Source organism: Andrographis paniculata, unplaced genomic scaffold, assembly GCF_009805555.1.
Source record: "Andrographis paniculata isolate CXL003 unplaced genomic scaffold, ASM980555v1 Contig64END, whole genome shotgun sequence".
Lineage (NCBI taxonomy): Eukaryota > Viridiplantae > Streptophyta > Magnoliopsida > Lamiales > Acanthaceae > Andrographis > Andrographis paniculata.
In genome coordinates this window covers 230,406-250,341 of record NW_026137600.1, presented here as the reverse complement: position 1 = coordinate 250,341, position 19,936 = coordinate 230,406, and the positions used below count along the sequence as shown (strand labels likewise).

The 19,936-nt window shown below is 33.2% G+C and overlaps 3 protein-coding genes across 4 annotated transcripts; 2 read left to right on the top strand and 1 right to left on the bottom strand.

The window, feature by feature from the left end:
- Window positions 1-661: 661 nt before the first annotated feature.
- Window positions 662-4,508, top strand: LOC127261829 (mitochondrial outer membrane protein porin of 36 kDa-like). Its single transcript, XM_051290238.1, has 6 exons — window positions 662-821; window positions 949-1,016; window positions 1,994-2,104; window positions 2,995-3,081; window positions 3,210-3,418; window positions 4,157-4,508. The coding sequence occupies exons 1-6, from the start codon at window positions 767-769 to the stop codon at window positions 4,461-4,463; spliced, it is 837 nt and encodes a 278-aa protein (XP_051146195.1). The 5' UTR covers window positions 662-766; the 3' UTR covers window positions 4,464-4,508.
- An 897-nt stretch (window positions 4,509-5,405) lies between these two features.
- Window positions 5,406-13,206, bottom strand: LOC127261729 (uncharacterized). 2 transcript variants are annotated; one of them, XM_051290076.1, is made up of 11 exons: window positions 12,988-13,206; window positions 12,206-12,507; window positions 10,611-10,688; window positions 9,934-10,493; window positions 8,525-9,154; window positions 8,252-8,406; window positions 7,174-7,385; window positions 6,957-7,084; window positions 6,387-6,709; window positions 6,205-6,308; window positions 5,406-5,795 (listed from the first exon to the last, which is right to left on the bottom strand). In XM_051290076.1, the coding sequence occupies exons 2-11, from the start codon at window positions 12,483-12,485 to the stop codon at window positions 5,725-5,727; spliced, it is 2,541 nt and encodes an 846-aa protein (XP_051146033.1). In that variant the 5' UTR covers window positions 12,486-12,507; window positions 12,988-13,206; the 3' UTR covers window positions 5,406-5,724. The 2 variants fall into 2 exon arrangements, with proteins under 2 accessions (XP_051146033.1, XP_051146034.1); XM_051290077.1 differs by having other exon boundaries at window positions 12,206-12,504.
- Window positions 13,207-15,031: 1,825 nt separating this feature from the next.
- On the top strand, window positions 15,032-17,594 carry LOC127261862 (protein TWIN LOV 1). The gene is made up of 7 exons (XM_051290283.1): window positions 15,032-16,163; window positions 16,330-16,537; window positions 16,644-16,708; window positions 16,782-16,861; window positions 16,927-16,982; window positions 17,058-17,121; window positions 17,227-17,594. Exons 1-7 carry the CDS (start codon window positions 15,602-15,604, stop codon window positions 17,374-17,376), a joined length of 1,185 nt encoding a protein of 394 aa, XP_051146240.1. The 5' UTR covers window positions 15,032-15,601; the 3' UTR covers window positions 17,377-17,594.
- Window positions 17,595-19,936: the final 2,342 nt, after the last annotated feature.

Here is a 19,936-nt window from a genome sequence, read left to right as displayed (position 1 = left end):
CAACAAACGCAAATAGCATAATTATCAGAAAAGTATAATTTAAATGCTATTTTTTAATCTTATACTCCTTGTATGTTACATTTAATGCACTAATTTCTGTAAGGAAATAGATAATATTTGATATTTTCATTCAAAATAAATTAATATAAAAAAATAAGTTAGATTAACTAATTTTATACTTTAACTTGCAATATTAAAATTAATTTATTATTTATTAATGTTTAATATCTATATCTATATCTATACATATACATATGCGTATGGACATATCAATGGGCCAAAAAATTACAGATCAAACATGGGCCCATTAAAATTTTGAAATGGGATCATTTATAGGCCCAATTTGAAAAAGGCATAATCTGCCGTAGACAGACCATTTGCAGCCACCTCAGCATATTTTTAACAATATTTTCATTGTAAAATTACTTTCTTAATTAATAAATACTCCATAAATAAAACAATACATATATCATTTTCAGGAAATTTAGAATGAATAGAAGTTTAAAAAAAAAAAAGAGAAAAAAGGAGATCCAAACACGCCCTTATGAATGACTTTTGGGCTCAATTTCATTTCTTCTTGCCCAAGCTCCACAGAATCGGACGGCTGTGATTTTTATAAGAGTTAAGATGGACGGTCCAAATTATCGGAGGCCAATAAAATAGGGTCAGTGAGGCTTGGCTAACTAAATTGAAAGAAACCCTTCTCCGCTCTCTAGAAGATTCCCTCTTCTCTCTCTAGGATTTCTCGCTGTAATCGGGGAGAAAAATGGTGTTCGTGAAGGGTCCTGGCCTGTACTCTGACATTGGAAAGAGAGCTAGAGGTGAGTTGTTGTCTGTATTTGTGGATGTTGTGGTTAATTTTGTATGTACTTCTTATCGATTGCGAGTTCAGGTGGTTTTTCAGCGATATTGACTAATATTCGTTGTTACTGTTATTTTCAATTTCAGATCTTCTTTACAAGGATTATCAGGTTGACCACAAGTTTACGCTCACTACTTACACTGCGAATGGAGTGGTAAGTCTTTTTTTGTGCTTCTTGTTGTTTGTAACCGAGAATGGTGTTTGTGCTGAAAATTGCTGCATTGATGATAAAAACACTTCAGGAAATAGCAAGTCTTTTGCACAATATTGTTTATTTTGGTGTTAAATTGCCGAATCTTTAGTTAAGTGGTCATACCGAGATTGTCAAAACGCTGTTCCGTGTTATTGTTTCATTTTTACTTTCCATTTTTTGGTGTTTACGTTTTACTTAGGGTGAGCAAAATGACCTAAATCGGAATGTGCTGTCCAAACCAAACCTAAATTTAAAATTTGGTTTGGATTTTTCAGAATTTTGAATTGGATTGGATTGAAAGTTAGGATTGGTTCGGAGAGTTATACTGAAAATCCAAACAATCCGAAATCTAAAATATCTTAAAATTTTAGTAATATATTATAATAAAAATGCATATATATTGCAAATTTTATGTGTTCTTATTTGAGATCTTTGTATTTAAAATTTGTTTGAATTTATTTAGCTGTTAGATAATATTGTCCTATGTTTTTTTCCATTTGCTGGACATTATTTATTTAGAAATGAATTTATATCATTTAATTTCAGAATTTTGAAAAGATTATGCAATTTCGGATTTTTCGAGTTGATTTGGATTTTGGATAATTTGGCTTGGTTCGAATCAAACTTCTACAAAATTTCAGATTTTCGGATTGGTTCGAATTTGGAAAAATCTGAACCATATATCTGAATGCTTTCTCCTAGTTTTACTGAACTCGGATGGATTAATCTGAGGCAACATAGTCTAAGGATGGAAATGTGTTCAGTTGGCTTTGACTGCGACAAAGTATGGTTTCATATGGATGATGACTTTCATTGTGTACTTTATCGAATGTATAGCTGTTTTAATAGTTGCAAAGCAGTGGAAGATCCAGTGTTTGCAAATTTAAGTAATTTGAATTTTGTGAATCTGATTTTCTTTGTGTTTGGTAATTGTCCAGGCCATTACGTCATCTGGGACTAGAAAAGGGGAAGTGCTTTCAGGCGACATCAGCACACAGCTGAAGAACAAGAACATCACCACTGATGTTAAAGTGGACACCCTCTCCAGGGTAAGACTAACTTTTTCTTCAAGATAGTCAACAACACCACTTTATCCAAAAACACATATTTGGAATTTGTGATTTGAGCTTTTATCAAGCATCATTCTGTTTTTTACCTTGGGGATGATGGCTGTTCTTATAGTAATTGTAGTTAGCTGATGAATTACCATTGCCTTCAGGCTCTAGTGATCATATAGGTCAGCTCGAAGAAGCTTCAATTAAAGATTCATTTTTCATCAATTGACTTGCTTGACATGCATCTGCCCTCAATTTTTTCTAGCCAATGGGATATGAAATTTGACTAACTGTTTTCATGGGAAAGAAGCTTTTGTGATAGCTACAACATTTTGGAAAATTGCTTACGGGTAGTTTGGATGGAAGGAATTGGAAAGGAAAGAAAGAGGAGAAATCTTTGTTGTTTGGATGGAATGAATTAGAAGGAAACATCTAACTGAAAACATGGTTCAATTTGATGGAGTGTATTTTCATTTCTTTATTACGCCAAGCTAGCGGCTAGACATAAGACTAAGAAATGGCAAGTAATGCAACTGATAGCGCCTACCTCCAAGTAAAAGATTCATTCAAAATGATCAAGGTAGCTGATAAACTATGATTGCCTTCAGGCTCTTATAATCATATATATTTAGCATGCATGCCTCCTCATGGAAATTCTATCAGTTATATCAGTTATAATCCCTGCTATTCACTCATTAATTTATGTCATTGGTTATAAATTTGCAAGGTGCAAGCCTACAATAAGTAATATATCAAATGTTGGTAATGTTTTTATGCCGTGTGTTGGGTCAACAAATTTTCTAATCAATCTTGCTATTGCTTGGTTGGCAAGCTGAAAGCAAGTATGTGCAACTATTTAACTAAGCAGGCGTCTGGTTATTTAGGTTTCCACGACCATCACTGTTGATGAGCCTGCTCCTGGAGTGAAAGCCATCTTTAGCTTTGTTGCACCCGACCAGAAGTCTGGCAAGGTAATCCTACTGTTCACTGTAAATCATTCTATTTCTATCTAATTATTTGTTTTGGATTGTTCTATGATCTTGCTTCATGGACTGTGTTTGCACAGTAAAACTCTAATATCTTGTTGTTGTTATAACAGGTGGAACTTCAGTATCTTCATGAGCATGCCGGAATTAGTACCAGCCTCGGATTGACCGCGCAACCCATAGTCAACTTCTCAGGGGTTGTTGGGAATCAGAAGGCTGCTTTCGGAACTGACATCTCATTCGACACAGCTACGGGGAAATTCACCAAATACAATGCTGCAGCCAGTTTTACAACCACTGACCTAATTGCATCCTTGTCACTGTAAGCATCTTTAGGTTATTGTTTGAAAAGATAAAATTAAAAAGACAAAATTGCTCGTAACTTTACTGTAGTTTTGAAACTCAGCGTAAATTGTCCTATACTTTAAATTTTGCATAGTGCTCTTTTATACTTTAAAAATACTGCATAAAATCCTCCGTCATGCAAAAAAATTGTAAATGGAAAATCATATTCTCATCACATAAAAAATGTAAAAAGGGGTTTCATGCAACGTTTTTTAAAGCCTAAGGGAGTGCCATGCAATTTTTAAAGTATAGGAGAATTTACGTTGAATTTCAAAACAACATGGGAGTTATGGACAATTTTGTCAGTTAAAAAAGTAATGTAAGGATATGTTGGGAAACTAATTAAGGAATGTATTTAATTGATAGTGTGTGATGCAATGATGGCGGGAAAATTGTTAGTGTTAAATAGTAATAATTTTACCTAGATGGAAAAAATAGTAGTTATTTATGGGATATGTACAAATTTGGTGGGCATATTTAAATGGAAATATGTACATATTTAACGGATGGAGAGAGTATAATTTAATGAAATCATATGCATCCTTGGCTCCTACGCTTTTTTATGTTCTTTTTAGCTGAAACTACATATCCCATCGAATATATTTTACATGCAACTTGCAAGTATTGCGAATATCATTGAATTCACGATTTTAATTTTTCTAGTAGCGGTTTTTTTACCATCCTCTTAATTGCGTGTGCTTTGTTTTTTGTACAGAAACAACAAAGGCGAATCCATCACTGCGTCCTACTACCACATAGTAAGTCCATTGACCAATACTGCAGCGGGCGCAGAGCTGACCCACAGCTTTTCGACTGATGAAAATACACTCAACATCGGTGCGCAACACATGCTGGATCCTCTGACCTCCATCAAAGCCCGACTGAACAACTATGGGAAGGCGAGCGCCCTCATCCAGCACGAATGGCGTCCCAAGTCTCTCATTACCATTTCTGGTGAAGTCGACACCCGGTCCATTGAGAAAAGTGCAAAAGTTGGAGTAGCTATAGCTCTCAAACCCTGAGGAAAATATCCCCTCTAAAAGAAAGGAAAAAAAAAAAAAGGAAAATGACAGGCCAAGAAGCTGTGATTAATAAAGTAGGGATGATGGATGGTGTTTGTTTTGGGAGGCAATGGTGAGTTACCATTAAAGTTTTATTTTTGTTGTATTGTTTAAATAATTTTGTTGGCACAAAATTTGGCATGATATTTTGCTACTTTCTGGGGCTTTGCTGATTAACTTAACTTTGTGTGCACTTGAATGAATGAATGATAGGCTTATACTCCCGCCAATCCACATAATATATCCATTCGGTCTCATAGCGAAAAGGAAATGTCAAAAACATAAAACTGTTCATTACAGTGATTACTATTATGGTAGTGTAACTAATAAAAATGTTTTATTAGTTAAACAATTACTATTTTAACTTTATTTTTTCATAAAAAATGTTCATTTAAACACTTAATTTTTATTTATTTTATTACACTATAATTTAACTTTACATTCAAAATATCATATCAATATATATTTATATCACATCAGACAACTATTTCAATTCAAATCACTATACAATGTTTTTGAAAAAAATTATTATAAATAAACAATGTTTAATTTTAAAATATATGTATACAAAACCTAATATTTATATCATTAATAAATATTAGTATTATTCTCAATTATAATTATAGATATGTTGTTTTGATTATATTTAATTAGCATTGTAACTATTGTCCATATCAACTATACAAGTTTTTACTAAAGTTGGACGAGATGAAGTCCATTTTCACTCAACAAAAAACATGTCTAACCATGTAAAATTGTTTTGAGAGACAAACCTGTCCCTCCCATGTTAATATTATACATATATATTGGCTACAAAAATCCAAGCCAATTCACGAAGTTACACAAACAGCAGAGGATGCAAAGCAGAGATAAAATATTACAAGATACACACACACACACATATTTGGATAAAAGCATTATCAAATATCAACCATAATGTAAAGAGAAAACCATCTGACTACTTTTGTAAATGAGGTGTGTATAAAATATAAGGCACTCAGGCATTTAGCTAAAAGCTTCACGAGAAGCGCCTTTAATTTGCGCATGGAATAGGACACTCGCAATCTGGGGTCATACAAAATACGAGCTAGATGCACTTGAATGAGAAATGTGACCGACTGTCAACACGAAAAATGCAAAAACACACAATCTAGAGACTGCCCGTAGCTGCGTCTCGCTAGAATCAATAACAGTTTGGTCTAGAAAATAACCTTATCAGAAATCAGGATATTCCCGTGGCAATGCCTGAAGTTGCATATATCTTCAGAGATTGCTCCGGAACGTAAGTAACACCTGGAGGACCAAACAAATGACATGAGAATTATATGGCGTACTCTAGACAGCAATTCACATCTCTGCTAAACATTTTCTTTCAAACATATCCAAAGAACAAATATATATATATATACATTTATATTCATGTTTGTATAATGCTCTTCAGCACAAAGTAAAATGGGTCCAAACTTTTGATGTAAGTGTGGTTGTCATGGAACAGGAGGTGAACTCGAAACGGTGATTCTAAATAACTATGATGTTAAATGTATTGCAGTTAGGAAATAAAATAGTCTCAATTAGCATAAAAGCTCACCCGGTTATTGGAACCTTTCTTTTTCTTTATCACAATAGAAATTTCACTACCAAAAGAATGACGTATGTGCCTAATATATTAAGAAAAGAACGAGCCAATACAAAATTTTCTTACCTTTCTCCTTAACCTCTATTCTTAAAGAATCAAGAGTGATTATGCCATCGGTCAATGGAAGTACTTCAAGCTTCACAGTTGCCTTAGATTGAGACGGGACACATCTAGAGCAAAAGAGTAATGCATGATTAGATCACAATTCATAAGTTGAAACAGAAATATAAGAAATGGAGATAGCACACCCTAGAGGAACTCGACTCTGTAACCATAAATGTGTGCAGCCCAAGTCACTATTTTGAACTGCATCAGACACAGGAAGTGTTTTTGGATTGATAGACACCGTGGGAGAGCCATTTTCCACTTTCTGTCCTTGATGTGGAGGCAGGGAGTTTGGCTGGTGCGCAATACCTCCTTGCCTATTAAAATTCCCTTGCTCTACTAACTCAGAGAAATTGGACAATGGATTCAATGGTACTACAGAAGGAGGAGATGTAAATGAAGCTGGGGCGAGAACTGTTAATGTCAGATTGTCAGGCGTCATATTTGATGCTTGGAGCGTCAAAACCTGAAATTCCGACAGTTCAAATATAAAGCTGAAACCAAAATGTCTGTTTTTGTTCTACAAAAAAAAATAATAATAAAGAAAAAAAGAATCTCACTAAAAAATCATTGTATTCAAAATATATTTTTCATTTATTATATTCTTAATCTATTTTCCATTAAAAATAAAAAAAGAAAATCAAATTCAAAACATCCAAAAAGGTCCAAACACATCAAAAATTGTTTGCTTTGATTTATGATATAATTATAACCTGAACTGGAAGTTGAGCTACATCAGACCCAGGTGCTTCCCTGGACATTTCAGATGTCACAGAGATCATAAGATCCCTGGAAATACGAGGCCGCCAGCTTGTTGGATGCTTAAAGAACAACTTGGATTCTGTAAATAGGAAGGCAAAAGAAAAGCACTATAAATCACGTTTCCATCACCAATTTATCACAGGATCCATGTAGAGTTTGGTGTTATACCAGTATAATTGCATCGACATGACACAATGACCGCGTATTGATCAGAAGAAGACCCACCATGCTTCCCTTCAACATTGATAGGCTGATGCCAACTCAATGAGGCATTTCCAGCCGCTGAGCGCGACGGTCTTAGAGTACTATCAGTGTGACCTTTAGGGTGCTTCCAGTGGGTAGTTGCTGGTTTGAGGATGAAGGAATGTTCTTCACCTCTCCTGCCAATTTAAAATGTTAGAACTAAAAGGTGTTTTCTCCATTGAAGTAAATGATATAGCACTCCATTTATCCACTGAGAACATGAGAATGAATATGGAATCTGAAACAAACTATTAGCATAAATAAACTAGAATCTTTAAACTACAAAATTAATAGACGGCTACAATACATGAAATACTTATTAGGAAGCAAATACTAATTTAATTATCACAAATTTATAATTCCTAAAGCTACTAAAATGAACCAATTATTTGGAATTTTTAAGATTAAGCAATGGCCGTAAGCCAACAGCAAGAGATAATTTCATCTGGCAGTTTGGAAGAATTAAACAGAAATATAACAAATCATACAAACAAGCTCTTGCACTTTTCCATGTAAAAAAAATAGGGATGCACATTGAGGGCTTTGCTTCAATACTGACTTGCCTATAGAAAATAATTTTGAAGTCATATAATCAAATTACAAACATCTGTGGCTATTACTTCAACAAGCTTTAGGATCCAGGCTATATTTATTGTTTCAGATACACAAAAGCAGTAACATGTGAACATGAATGCAAATGCAGTAAATGATAGGTTCTATCCAAGTTGCTTTCAAGCCCAAACCCTGATTTGAGAATATTTATCGGAGGTCAAAATTTTGCATTCACATCATAATTGCTGTCTGCATGGAGAGAAATGGGAGGAAGAATGCACTTGCCAGTTACAGCAGCAAAAATGTTCAGGCTTCAGCCACTATGGCAGAGTTTCGTATGAGTTTTATAGAAAGCAGACAGATGAAAACATGTCCAATTATATCTCAATGAAGCAACAACATAATTAACAAGATATAACCAGTTTATTAAAGGAAATAAAGGGCACCAAACCTGAGTGCTAAATTTGGTAAAGTGAAGTCGTTCCCAGGTTCAATGCAAGCAATAGGTAAATATAATGGTGGTCCACCTTTCGATGCCTCTTCAAAAACTACTGTTATGGCATCTACAAACACCACAACATCTGGTGTATCTTTAGGGACAACATTCTGCAAAGACAAGTTTGAAATCATTTCCTTCAATAAAAGGACTAAAAAAGCCATTGCCTATGCTAACAGTAATGCCTTGCACTTCACAGAAAAATAGTGCAGAATGGACGAACCATACCTTAACATTGACGCAAATCAGATCATCTGCATTGCAATCAACAGCATATGAATTAATTTCTAAAGGTTGAATTAATTTAATTTTTCTCCTCCACCTTCTTCCGGGCGTAAAAATTCCTTCCAAACCACATTGCACAGAAAATCTTTCTTGTGGAAGTGGCACACCACGGAAAGATAATAATCCTTCATTTCCACCTTTTCCACTTTCAGCAAGCTTCTTGAATGAAAATTGATTCCAATCTTCTGGCTCAAAGTTAGGCTTATCATTTGGGGTTGTGACAGTTGCGGGTGGTGTCACATTTGGTGGAAGGGATGACATAGAGTAACTTCTAAAATTACTGAAAGAGAAAAGCTGAGAACCAGAAGACCCAGATACTGTAGGTCTTGTGGGGGTGCTCCGAATACTTGAAATGGAGGTCAATGTAGGAGGAGATATAGGCCGAGGTGGCGGAGAAACAGAATTGTCCACTGGAAGTAGCCAGTTTAACAATTCACCACAAGGATCCTTATTTAAAGCAGAAGGGATCTGTTTATCAAGGGGCGGCTTTCTTTCTAGACACTTCTCAAATTGAAGAATCTCCAAGATTGGATCTCTAACACACCGGACACCAACATTTACCTCTAAAAGTACCTGCATCCTTCCAGACAAGAAAATAAAATTCAAATAAATAGCAAAATATAAAACTTTAGGCAGTGGCAAAGAAGAGAAATGTGGAAGAAGCATTATAAGATATGGCAATCGGATGAAACATGCTACATGCACCAGATTTGGTCAAATAACTTTTTTCAGCTACTTTGGAAATACAGAGCCTACAAATACAAGACACCCCCATGATCTATAGCTGGCAGCGTACATTTGCATGTGTGAGATGAAATTCTATAGATTCAACCGAGTGATGAAACTTTTGGATGCATTTTTCTGTAACTAGAAGAAAAGTAAATTACATCAGATACAATGCCATGCATATGCGTATATGTGGTAAAATAAATGTTCAAGGACCAGCCCTTTGAATATGAAACAGAATAACCATTTGCATAAGGTATCCAGTAATAACACAAGTAAACAGTAGTTACGGTAACTGAGCATGCTTTTAGCTCCAAAACCAAAGTAACCAGAACCATCTAAAACAGCATAAAAGATATCCCACCCATGAACAACTATGTGCATTTCCAAATACTCCCGACCATTGTATAAGATTTTTCAGCAGAATTTTGCAACATAAACTGAAACGCCATCAATGCGGATTTATCCTAGATTAGAATGCTACCACAATATAGACTGTAATCTAGAATAAGAATTAAATCTAAGCATGATGCTTAATCCCTAAATTAACATAAGTTTGATATTTGTATGTGAATAAAATATAAGTAGAGGTAATAATAAGCATTCCCAATTTCTCAGAAACACACCACTATGTCTCCATTTGACAAGGAGCAACACTCAACAGCACCTCTTGCAAGGCCCCCAGATGTCCGGGCATCAAATAGTCCACGGTCAATAACAGCACTAATTGGATTTTCGCTATTTACAGCATCGGAAGACTCTTCAGCCAAATGTTCTTCAAATGTAGGAGAAGTTTCACACTCCGCATCTTGAGCTTTTCTTCTAGACCAAAGTGGTTCGCTTAACTCGGCAATCCGCGCAAAAAAATGCGAATCTTTAAATCTTAACAACAATTCATCAGTCTGCCTTTTGTGATCTTCCATTCTAAGGAGAGATTCCCCACTTGACACATCCTTGTCTGAGTTAGTTTCCCTTTTCTCAACAGTGTCACCCTGTTGTTCATCTAGATCAACACTGCTCAACATTTCACAATCTGAATTTGTTTCCCCTTGAACATTTCCATTTCGGTTCTCGGAAGTTTTTCTAGTCCCATTCTTATTCATGATAGCAGCAATTTTAAATGGCGTAATTATCTCAGTATCCTGCTTATAGGCAGACAAGCATGCAAGAATTCGGATTTGTTCACCTGTGTGAATACATGAAAAATTGTAAGCAAAAAAAAAAGTATATGTTTAAACAAAGAGTGAAATGTAACTACAGTGTCATTCAGGAAAGTACAGCAGAATCACAAAAAGCTTGATACCAGGAAAAACAAAGTTGCGGTCCAGGGAATGGAATGAATGTATATCTGGGGCTTTTGTCCAATTTTCAGGAATTTCATCTGTAAAAATAAAAAACAGAATCCATGAGGAAATTAATTCATGTAAAATTCTAACATTTTACAAACCTGGGAATTTGATCAGCCCTATTACACGTATAATTGCAGGAAAATTCACTTGTTATTAACATAATTCCAACTTCTTTGCTACTGTAACTGTAAATCAATCTGCTATCACCATGAGTTATGACAGAGCGTCCACTATCCCCTGCTACTTACCCTCACTGCCCAATAGAGGTCCATTATCATTGCTGTCCCCATCCAAAATTCTTCCCCATCTGCCACCAATTGAAACCACCTCTACCTCCATCTCCATCCAGCTTATTATTTTACAACTGCTATAATCAATTACACAGACCCACTGATTGCAATCTTATCTCATCCAATCAAGATGTGTCAATGATCCAAGTTACAAAAGAAGTGAATGGATGAATATCTCCGAAGGTAAAATCATAAAAGTTTTCAAATACATGCATACTCTGTTAAAGCCCGACTTAGAACTACAGAAAGGTTTTTAGAAAGGTTCTTAATGAACCAGGATAAAGCTTAATGCTTTTGTGTATTTGTTCAAGTTTGATGTTAAGCCTATCAACCGAAACAACTGGAGTTCAAAACTGTTAAGACGGACTTGAACTTGACTAATGTGCAGTTGTGCATCCCTAAAGATATCATGTGCAGATCCTGTTTAACATGACAACAGCGCTTCATGCATCTCTATACAATTGTCTCAGTAATTGTAGTTTATTCATCAACTTAATGAAAGGCCGTAACAAAATTGACTTTGGAAGGTCACTACCATATACAGTACAGTCAAACCGCAATGACGTATAAAGAGGATTTCAACACTAAGGCAGTTTCATACAACTGCACAGATCCGCTGCCTCAAGGTTTTAATGGTATTATATTCATTATTGTTATTGAAATCATATTTTACTAGAAAAAGGTAAACAGAAAAACTAAGATACAAGACATTCCTACTGAATAGTGACATAAAATGGTTGACGAGATGGCTCAATAGTTCTTCTAGTAGAAAAAACAAAAAATAATAATCTCTTCACTTTCCAAGGAAAGCAGCAAAGTCCAAAAGCTGGGAAACCATGAATGGTTTAGGCACCACAGGCACTATATTTTAACGGGATTTATATCAGTGAATATGTTCAGGAAAATAGGGAACACACAAAAAATCATTGATTTGAGAAAGGTTCAAATTCTTCTCTTCACATGGAACCAGCAGCATATCTAAAAGATAGAAACTTTCAAGAAAAGTCACAGCTATTTGTACCTGCATCTCATGGAATACAAGAAGATTTTTCCTAATTGGCATCATAAACCTGGAAGTTATCTACAAACTATAGAAACTAATCAAATATGTAAATCATTTCAACACTTCACCTTTATATTTTAGTTCCTATTCTCTTGGGAGTATAAAACTTATGAACATAACAATACTGCCATGCGAAAAATACAGGTCCCAAATAATTAGATAGCTTAAACTGCTAATAAAAAGAATGAGGACATACTATTTGGAATAATAACGAAACCATTTTCTTCCGTAACATCTGTGTGGCTGCCAACTTGAGAGTGACTATTTTCATCAGAAACTTCTCTGCCGCCCTTCTCATCACTCTCCGTGTTGTGAGCTTCAGAAGATGTACTTGCTGGAGAAGGTTCTTCATTATTTAGACTTTCCATTGCAATAGCAGCTTTTGACACATAACTTCCCTCAATCTGCAAATCTTTAGCAGGCTGCACGTCTGAAGCTGCAGTCTGATTGCTAGACCGCAGCATCAAAAAATTCATCTTTCCGCCAATGTATTTTCTTCTACACCAGAAAATATTACAATAAATAATTGAACTGTTTTACTCACCAGCCAGCAGAAAAGATGAGAAAACTAATCATAAAACTCTTCTCATTTTTTGTTAAAATCCAAATCAACATCAAAATTTTAGTTTAGTTTTCACAGATACAAAAGGTTTATTAAGAGCATGCTCCTACAATATCACCAAAGATAATCCCTGAATCGAAGTCCCAAAATTGTAATCCTCATGCTACAAATATCAAAAACTTTAGCCGCATTCCAAAACTACTAATACATCAAAAGCACTTACCCCAAGAGATCAGAACACAAACTAGCAAAGTTCAACAGGAAGAAGAAATCGCTGATCCAGTAAAACCTACTTACGTCTTTACTACAATTCCCATCAATCAACTACATAGGCATAAGATAAAGTACAACTCCGACTTCCTAACAAGATCCGATTCCCAAATAACACCGAGTAGCGAAAATGATCCTGAAATCACCTGATCGGAGACCGGCCAGCGGCGAAACCTCCTCGGCGCTGAACCGGTATAGTGAGGCCTGGATTCGGCGATCGGAGATTGGATCTGCGGTGGAGTAGGGGAAGTAGACAGTCAGCGTCTCACAGTAGATGCAGAGTCCTCATCTTCGTCTCGCTCTCGCATTGCTACTTCCCTCAGCCATTATTCACTTCATTTTTTTTTTAATGATTAATTAATTAATCCATAGTTTCTCATTTATTTCAATATTTGTGTAAAGCAAGGAAAAATAATAATAATAAAGTAAGGAGAAGAGGTCAATAAAATTTTGTTTCATTGGGCCAATACGTTTTGAATGTGTGGGCCGGTGGCATGATAGACTACGGGCCCATATAATAATAATTTTCTTACTATTAGTATTACAACAAATTTGTTAAATAAATAATATATACAATATAGATATTTTTATTTTTTTTTGTGAACAATACAATTATATAATATAAATAAAAAAATTAGAATTATTTTATTAATAATTAATATAAATTATTTTTATAAAAATATACATGTAATTTTAAATAAAAAAAAAATCATTTATTAAAAATAAATTAAATGTCATAAGACATATTAATATGAAAAATATATTAACTATTATGGGATGAAATAAGTATTTACTAAAAACACACACACACACAATGATGGACTTTTTTTAGTTTGATTACTTTTAAATTTTTTTTTTAATTATATAGGTGTGTTTTTTTTAAAAAAAAAATACTTTCACACATTATTGTTAAGAATTAATATATTATAATGTTTTATTTTTATATTTTATATAAATAAAAGTATTCTTTCAAATTATTTCAGAAAACGAACACACCTAAGTTAAGATATATTTATATTATATTTAGTTTTAAATTATTTCAGCAACTTATTCGTGTAGAATTTTGTTTTTGTATTTGTATTTGTATTTAGATTTTCATATACTTTTTAAAAATAAATCTGTTGTTAAATATGATAGATGTATGAAATATAAATATCAAATGGAATATTTTAGTAAAAGAATTGAAATATTAGTATTGAATGGATTTGGATTTGATATTCAGATAAAAACTAGCTATTATTATATCTAATATTTTAATTAATTAGTAAGTAAACATAACATAGCCCATACTCGCAAGAAGAAGACAAAATCTATATTAATGGATAAACGCAATTAATATTGATGACGCAACGCAACGCGGACGGATAAGTCTTAGGTTAGTCTATACAGTACTACATTGTTTCCTTATATACTATTTCTTTAGCTATTTTTATTACTTTCTATATAATTTTCTCTTTTGAAAGATTCTTCATATTTCTATTCAAGACAATAAGTTGGGGTTTGTCTTAAAAGGTACTACCAAATAGGTAAATATCCCTACATCATAATTATACAAAATTAGAATGACTAATGATGGCAAAATGACTCATTAACTAAATTATTCCAGTGTATTTGCAGTTTTGACTAATTATATACTCCTTTTGTCCTATAATTAGGTACTCGTTTGTTTTTTTTTTTTTAATAGTTTTAGAAATATTAATATTATATTGAGATTTAATATGAATAAAGTAAAAATTATTAAAATAACATTATTAATATCGTGTGATATAAAAATAATATAAATTATAAAATTATAGACAAACTAAAATAAAAAAAAATAGATAATTTGTTACAAGAAAAAAAAAATTATATGACAATAAAAATATGGTACATGATTTAACAATATATATACTATAATTGATTCAAACATACAAACTACATTATCACATCACATATATGAAATAAAACTAATAATTAACTTGATAGTGTAGATATAGATTCTTACTCGTAAGGTCATATATTTAAAGTGTGAATTTATTTGTTTTTTTTTTTTTAATTTAAAAAATACTCCTATTTAAGTTATTCAATTCTTTTTTTTAATTAAAACATTATTGCTTTTATTTTTATTTCTTTCTTTTGGTTAAAAAAAAAAATGGCAAATTTGTTGAATGTTTTTGCTCGTAGCGTATAAATTGAGAAACGACGAGAAGCCATCCTCGTTAACAGTTCCAACCCAACACAACACTGACCATATTCTTGGATTCTTGGAGTGATCGAATCGAAATCGAATTATTGAGAGCTAATTCTGTGTGATCCTCGAGGGAGGCTTGCGGATTCCACACTCCCCCAATCGCCTCGTCTCCTTCTCTCTCTCTCTCTCCACGGTTTCCCCCGCAGCCGCAAAGCAATTGATTGATGTCCGTATCTCAACCGCCTTCACGCTTCGGTCACACAATTGGTGGTTCGCTTCGACAATTTTGCGCATGTTCGGTTTGCAGGAGAGTTCACCATTCGGGGAAGTATTTTTATTTAATCGAGGAATTGGAGTGCGACAATTGGTTGCCCTATTATTCTGCCCTATTTAATTTCATCCACAAGTTTTTCGCAAAAATCTCAAGAGGCTGTCTTTAATGAAGTCATAGACTGATTTTTAGTTCCATATCAGTGTTCGTGGTTTTGAGTTGAATCAGTGGTGGTTCTGAGGAGGAGGAGCTGACGGCGACACATGGGATTGGGATTACTCTGTGCTGAATTAGGTTTAGTGTTCGAGGTGAATTTGACATGGAATCAAAGGTGGAATTGATTGCGCAGTCATTCGATTGGAGGTACTCGAAGTGGGCGAGGGAGGCTCTGAATGAGTTGCCTGACTCTTTCACCATAGCTGATCCTTGTATATGTGGCCATCCTATTGTCTTTGCTTCGAGAGGGTTTCTGGAAATGGTTGGCTATTCTGAGGACGAGGTTGTAGGGAGGAACGGTAGGATATTTCAGGGGGTGGAGACTGATAGGGTGTCGGTGATGGAGATTCGGGAGGCAATCCGTGAGGGGAGGGGCGTGCAGACGAGGTTGCTGAATTACAGGAAGGACAGGACGCCATTTTGGATGCTGTTTCAAATGTGTCCTGTTTTCAGTAAGGATGATGGGAGAGTGATCAATTTTGTTGGAGTTCAAGTTCCGATTTCGAGGAAATCTAGGCTGCCTGGATTGAGCAGTGTGAGGAACAATACCAGTTTGTTTGAAGATGGATCGGAGATTCGCGATATCAATTTCAGGTGTTGTAGGAGGGAAGTTTGTTCGAATTCAATCTTGAAGCTTGGACAAGCATTGCCTTTGGATGGCAGAGGTTTGTTTCCAATTGCAATCACTTTGGCATAATCTCCATTATGTTTAGTTAGTATCGATCTTTATTGAAGCCTCATAGTGTTTGTTTTAGTATCCATTATGAGGCATCATCATCATCTTCGTTTCTTGCATAGTTTGAAAGAATTCTGTCGAATTAAATATTGCAGAATTGAAGATGGATGAGCCATGTGAAGTGAGTGAGCGGGAGAAGGCCAAGGCCAGTGCTGCAATCAGCAGTGTCTTGTCCGTTCTAACGCGCTACAGTGAGTCTACAGGAAATGTGGTGTGTCGAACGAGATGCTGCTCATCTGGGATCGGACAGCTTGTTGCACCCTTAAATATATCACTCGGTAGAATCAAACAAAGCTTTGTATTGTGAGTTTGTTGATACTTGTGTTATATATAATATTTGTTGTGATCAGTTAGGTACTGATTGCCAATACCTGCTGATATAAGTGCTCTGTGTTTTTTCGCTACACAGAACTGATGCGCAATCTCCCGATATGCCTATAGTGTATGCAAGCGACGCATTCCTGAAGCTGACAGGTACTTGAACTCACCAGACTCGTTTCGATCATTGTTTATTCAAATATGTAATGTTTTCCATAATCTTGAGTAGGCTATGCGAGACATGAAGTACTCGGGAAGAACTGTCGATTTTTGAGTGGGATTGAAACAGATCCCGCAACACAGCATCTGGTAAAGATGGCTCTTTCTATTACAATATTTGGAAATATGTATGATTTCAAGTTCATAATTTTCAGATAAAGGAAGGCATTCGAGCCGAACAAGCTTGTACAGTTCGTATCCTAAATTACAGGTTGAGGATTGGCATCGATCTTCATATCATCTCCTTTAATTTTCTTTCTTTGGCTTACGTCTCGGCTTCTTACAGAAAAGACAATACCTCATTTTGGAATTTCCTTCACATTTCTCCAATCCGGAATGCTTCAGGAAAGGTATCTATCTATCTCTCTATATATAAATTTATATCCTTTTATGAAAAAAAATCCCTTTTGAACAGCTCGATTCTACATTCCTTGATTTTGCATACAAACATGCAGGTGGCATTCTTTGTCGGGATTCAGATAGACGATTGTTCTTCGAGGAATGAGGGGACAAATGGTTTGAGTCCGATTATGGGGCAACTTAGCGTTGTGGGCGCCGTTAAAGTAGCTGTGAGGTGCTTGTCGATGAGTTCCGGCGCGTCGTAGATGGTAAGTAACATTTGATCTGCTGTATTACATCTCTATCTGTCTGTCTTTAGCTTTGTGTCATATCGTTCCGGCAACGGATTAAATGAAAAGAAGTTGAACAAATGCTGGACAAGAAGGTGTGATTTAATGTAGAGTAGTGATTAAGACAATTGTTGGTGAAAACGAAGGTGAAACACATATGCAGAATGAATGTTGCCATTAAAAGATTCTGTGAATCAGGGGTGTGTTTGTTTGGAGGATTAAATCCAACTATTCATCCAATTTTTTTTTCCAAAAAAATATCAAATCAAACACCTATTTTTCATTTTTTATATTATACTAAAAATCAATTTTACATTTAAAACATCACATCAATACCTATTTATACATCATACAACTATTCAAATTCAAAATTTTTACTATTTAAATCCTAATTTAAAATTCAAACAACTATTCAAATTCAAAATTTTTACTATTAAAATAAAAACACACACATTTTATATTATATATATATATATATGGAGTTTGTTTATTATCTTTTTGATAGATTTGAAAAAAATTCAATTTGAGTTGGAGTGTGGTATGAAAATAATGTATGGAAAAAATTCAATTTAGTTAAAGTATATAGTAAATAATTAAGGAGTGTATTAATAAAAATAATTATAGAATAAGATTAAGATAATTAAATAATTTAATTAACATTAAAAAAAATTTAAATTTTAAATTTTAAAATATAATTAAAGTGTATAATCAATTTTGGACTAATTATATGGGACGGACGAAAATAAAAAATAGGAACAAATTATATGGAAAGCTGGATTTTAACAGAAATTTATTTTTTTATTTTTTATTTTTTTACTATTGAGCACTGAGCAGTAATAAATAATTGAAGCACACGTGTAAGTTAATGCTGTTTTGACAGAGCAGCCATTCGTTCACACAAACAACACCAACCAGGTTAATTAACACGCTAATTAATTAATTAATTAATTAATTAGGGGGTTATTTTCCTAATCATGACTATTATTAGTAAAAAGCCCAATCTATCTTTTACTCTTTCCGACAAAGATATATTATTCCCTTTTATTGCAATCTATTAAACCACATGTCATTATTCACAACCTCAATATATATATATATATAACAAATATCTTATCGTGAGGGTATTATTTTTAACAAAATTAAGTTTTTCATATGAAAATTCAGTAGAAAAATGTGTATTAAATATAATGTTTTAAATTAAATTAATTAATCAGTCAATATTTTTTTTAAAAAAAATAATACTTATTATTTTGTTATATATTGTAAAAAATAAGATCGAAGATGTAAATAAGCACGCCAAAAATTAGTAAGCGTATATGAATAATAATGAAACCATTAATCGAATTTTGTAAAATTACGTATTTAATAAAGCCTTAACAAAATAAATCATAAATATTGTGTTTTAATATCATTTTCAGTAGGTGCAGTTTCTTTATTATTTAATTAAAGCATTGAACTTGTGCAATTTATACAACTAAACACAAAGAAATGCTAACACTTTTTTTTTTTTTTTCCTAAAAAATTATATATATAATTTTATTGTCAATGCAGGAGGGGAATTTATTTTTAAATATTATCTATACAAAAATTATTCGAGAAGATATTGAAACTTTAAATATTTTAATTTGATGGAAGGCAATTGATTTAGATGACAAAGACGTGGACATTTATTTTACAATTAAAGAGTCCTTGACCACTGCCTAAATTTTAATAATAATCATTCTTGTATAAAATAATTAAGCAAATATTATCGCGGATTCTCGAGTCATTAAAAAATAATAATAAATAAATAAATAAATATTATTTTTTCCATTAAAGACACCGTAAGGTACTCGTATATTTATTTATTTAATAAATATTTTCTAGTTAATAGTTAATACCGTCTTTTGTTCATATAATTATTTTTTCTTTTTAGTCGATTCAAATCAAATTATTTAAAATAAATATAAATTAATCTAATTAAAAATATAATATTTTATACAATCGATATGCTTGATTTGCGATACAATATTTAAGTTAGTGAGTTATATTTAAAAGATAAATATTTTATTTGAGTTTATTTATTTGGTATTTTGATTTGATTTTTTTATATCAAGTATATAAAATTATTTCGGTAATATATAATATATTATTTTTTTTATAAAAAATACTAGTATATTAAAAATCAAATAGAATAATAATATTATATTAAAAAAATTAAAATTTCATAAAAATTAAACAGAAATGTAATATATAAATAAATAAATGGGAATAAAAATTTGTTTATATTTTTAGAGGGGTTTGGGTGGGGGGTGGTAGGGAAGGGTAGGGCTGGGTGAGTCATCACTCATCAAAGGGATCCCTATGAACGAGTGATGTTGATTGATTCGACTTCTTGCATTTGTTTTCTTCTCCTTGTTCATTTACTAATGTCATTTTACTCTATTGCCCTTCCTCTGATATTGATAAATCGGTTCCGGTTCAGACTAATTCAATATTTTTAGATGAAATAAGTTTTAATATATAATATGAAAAATTAAAAAATTATGTCAAAAAT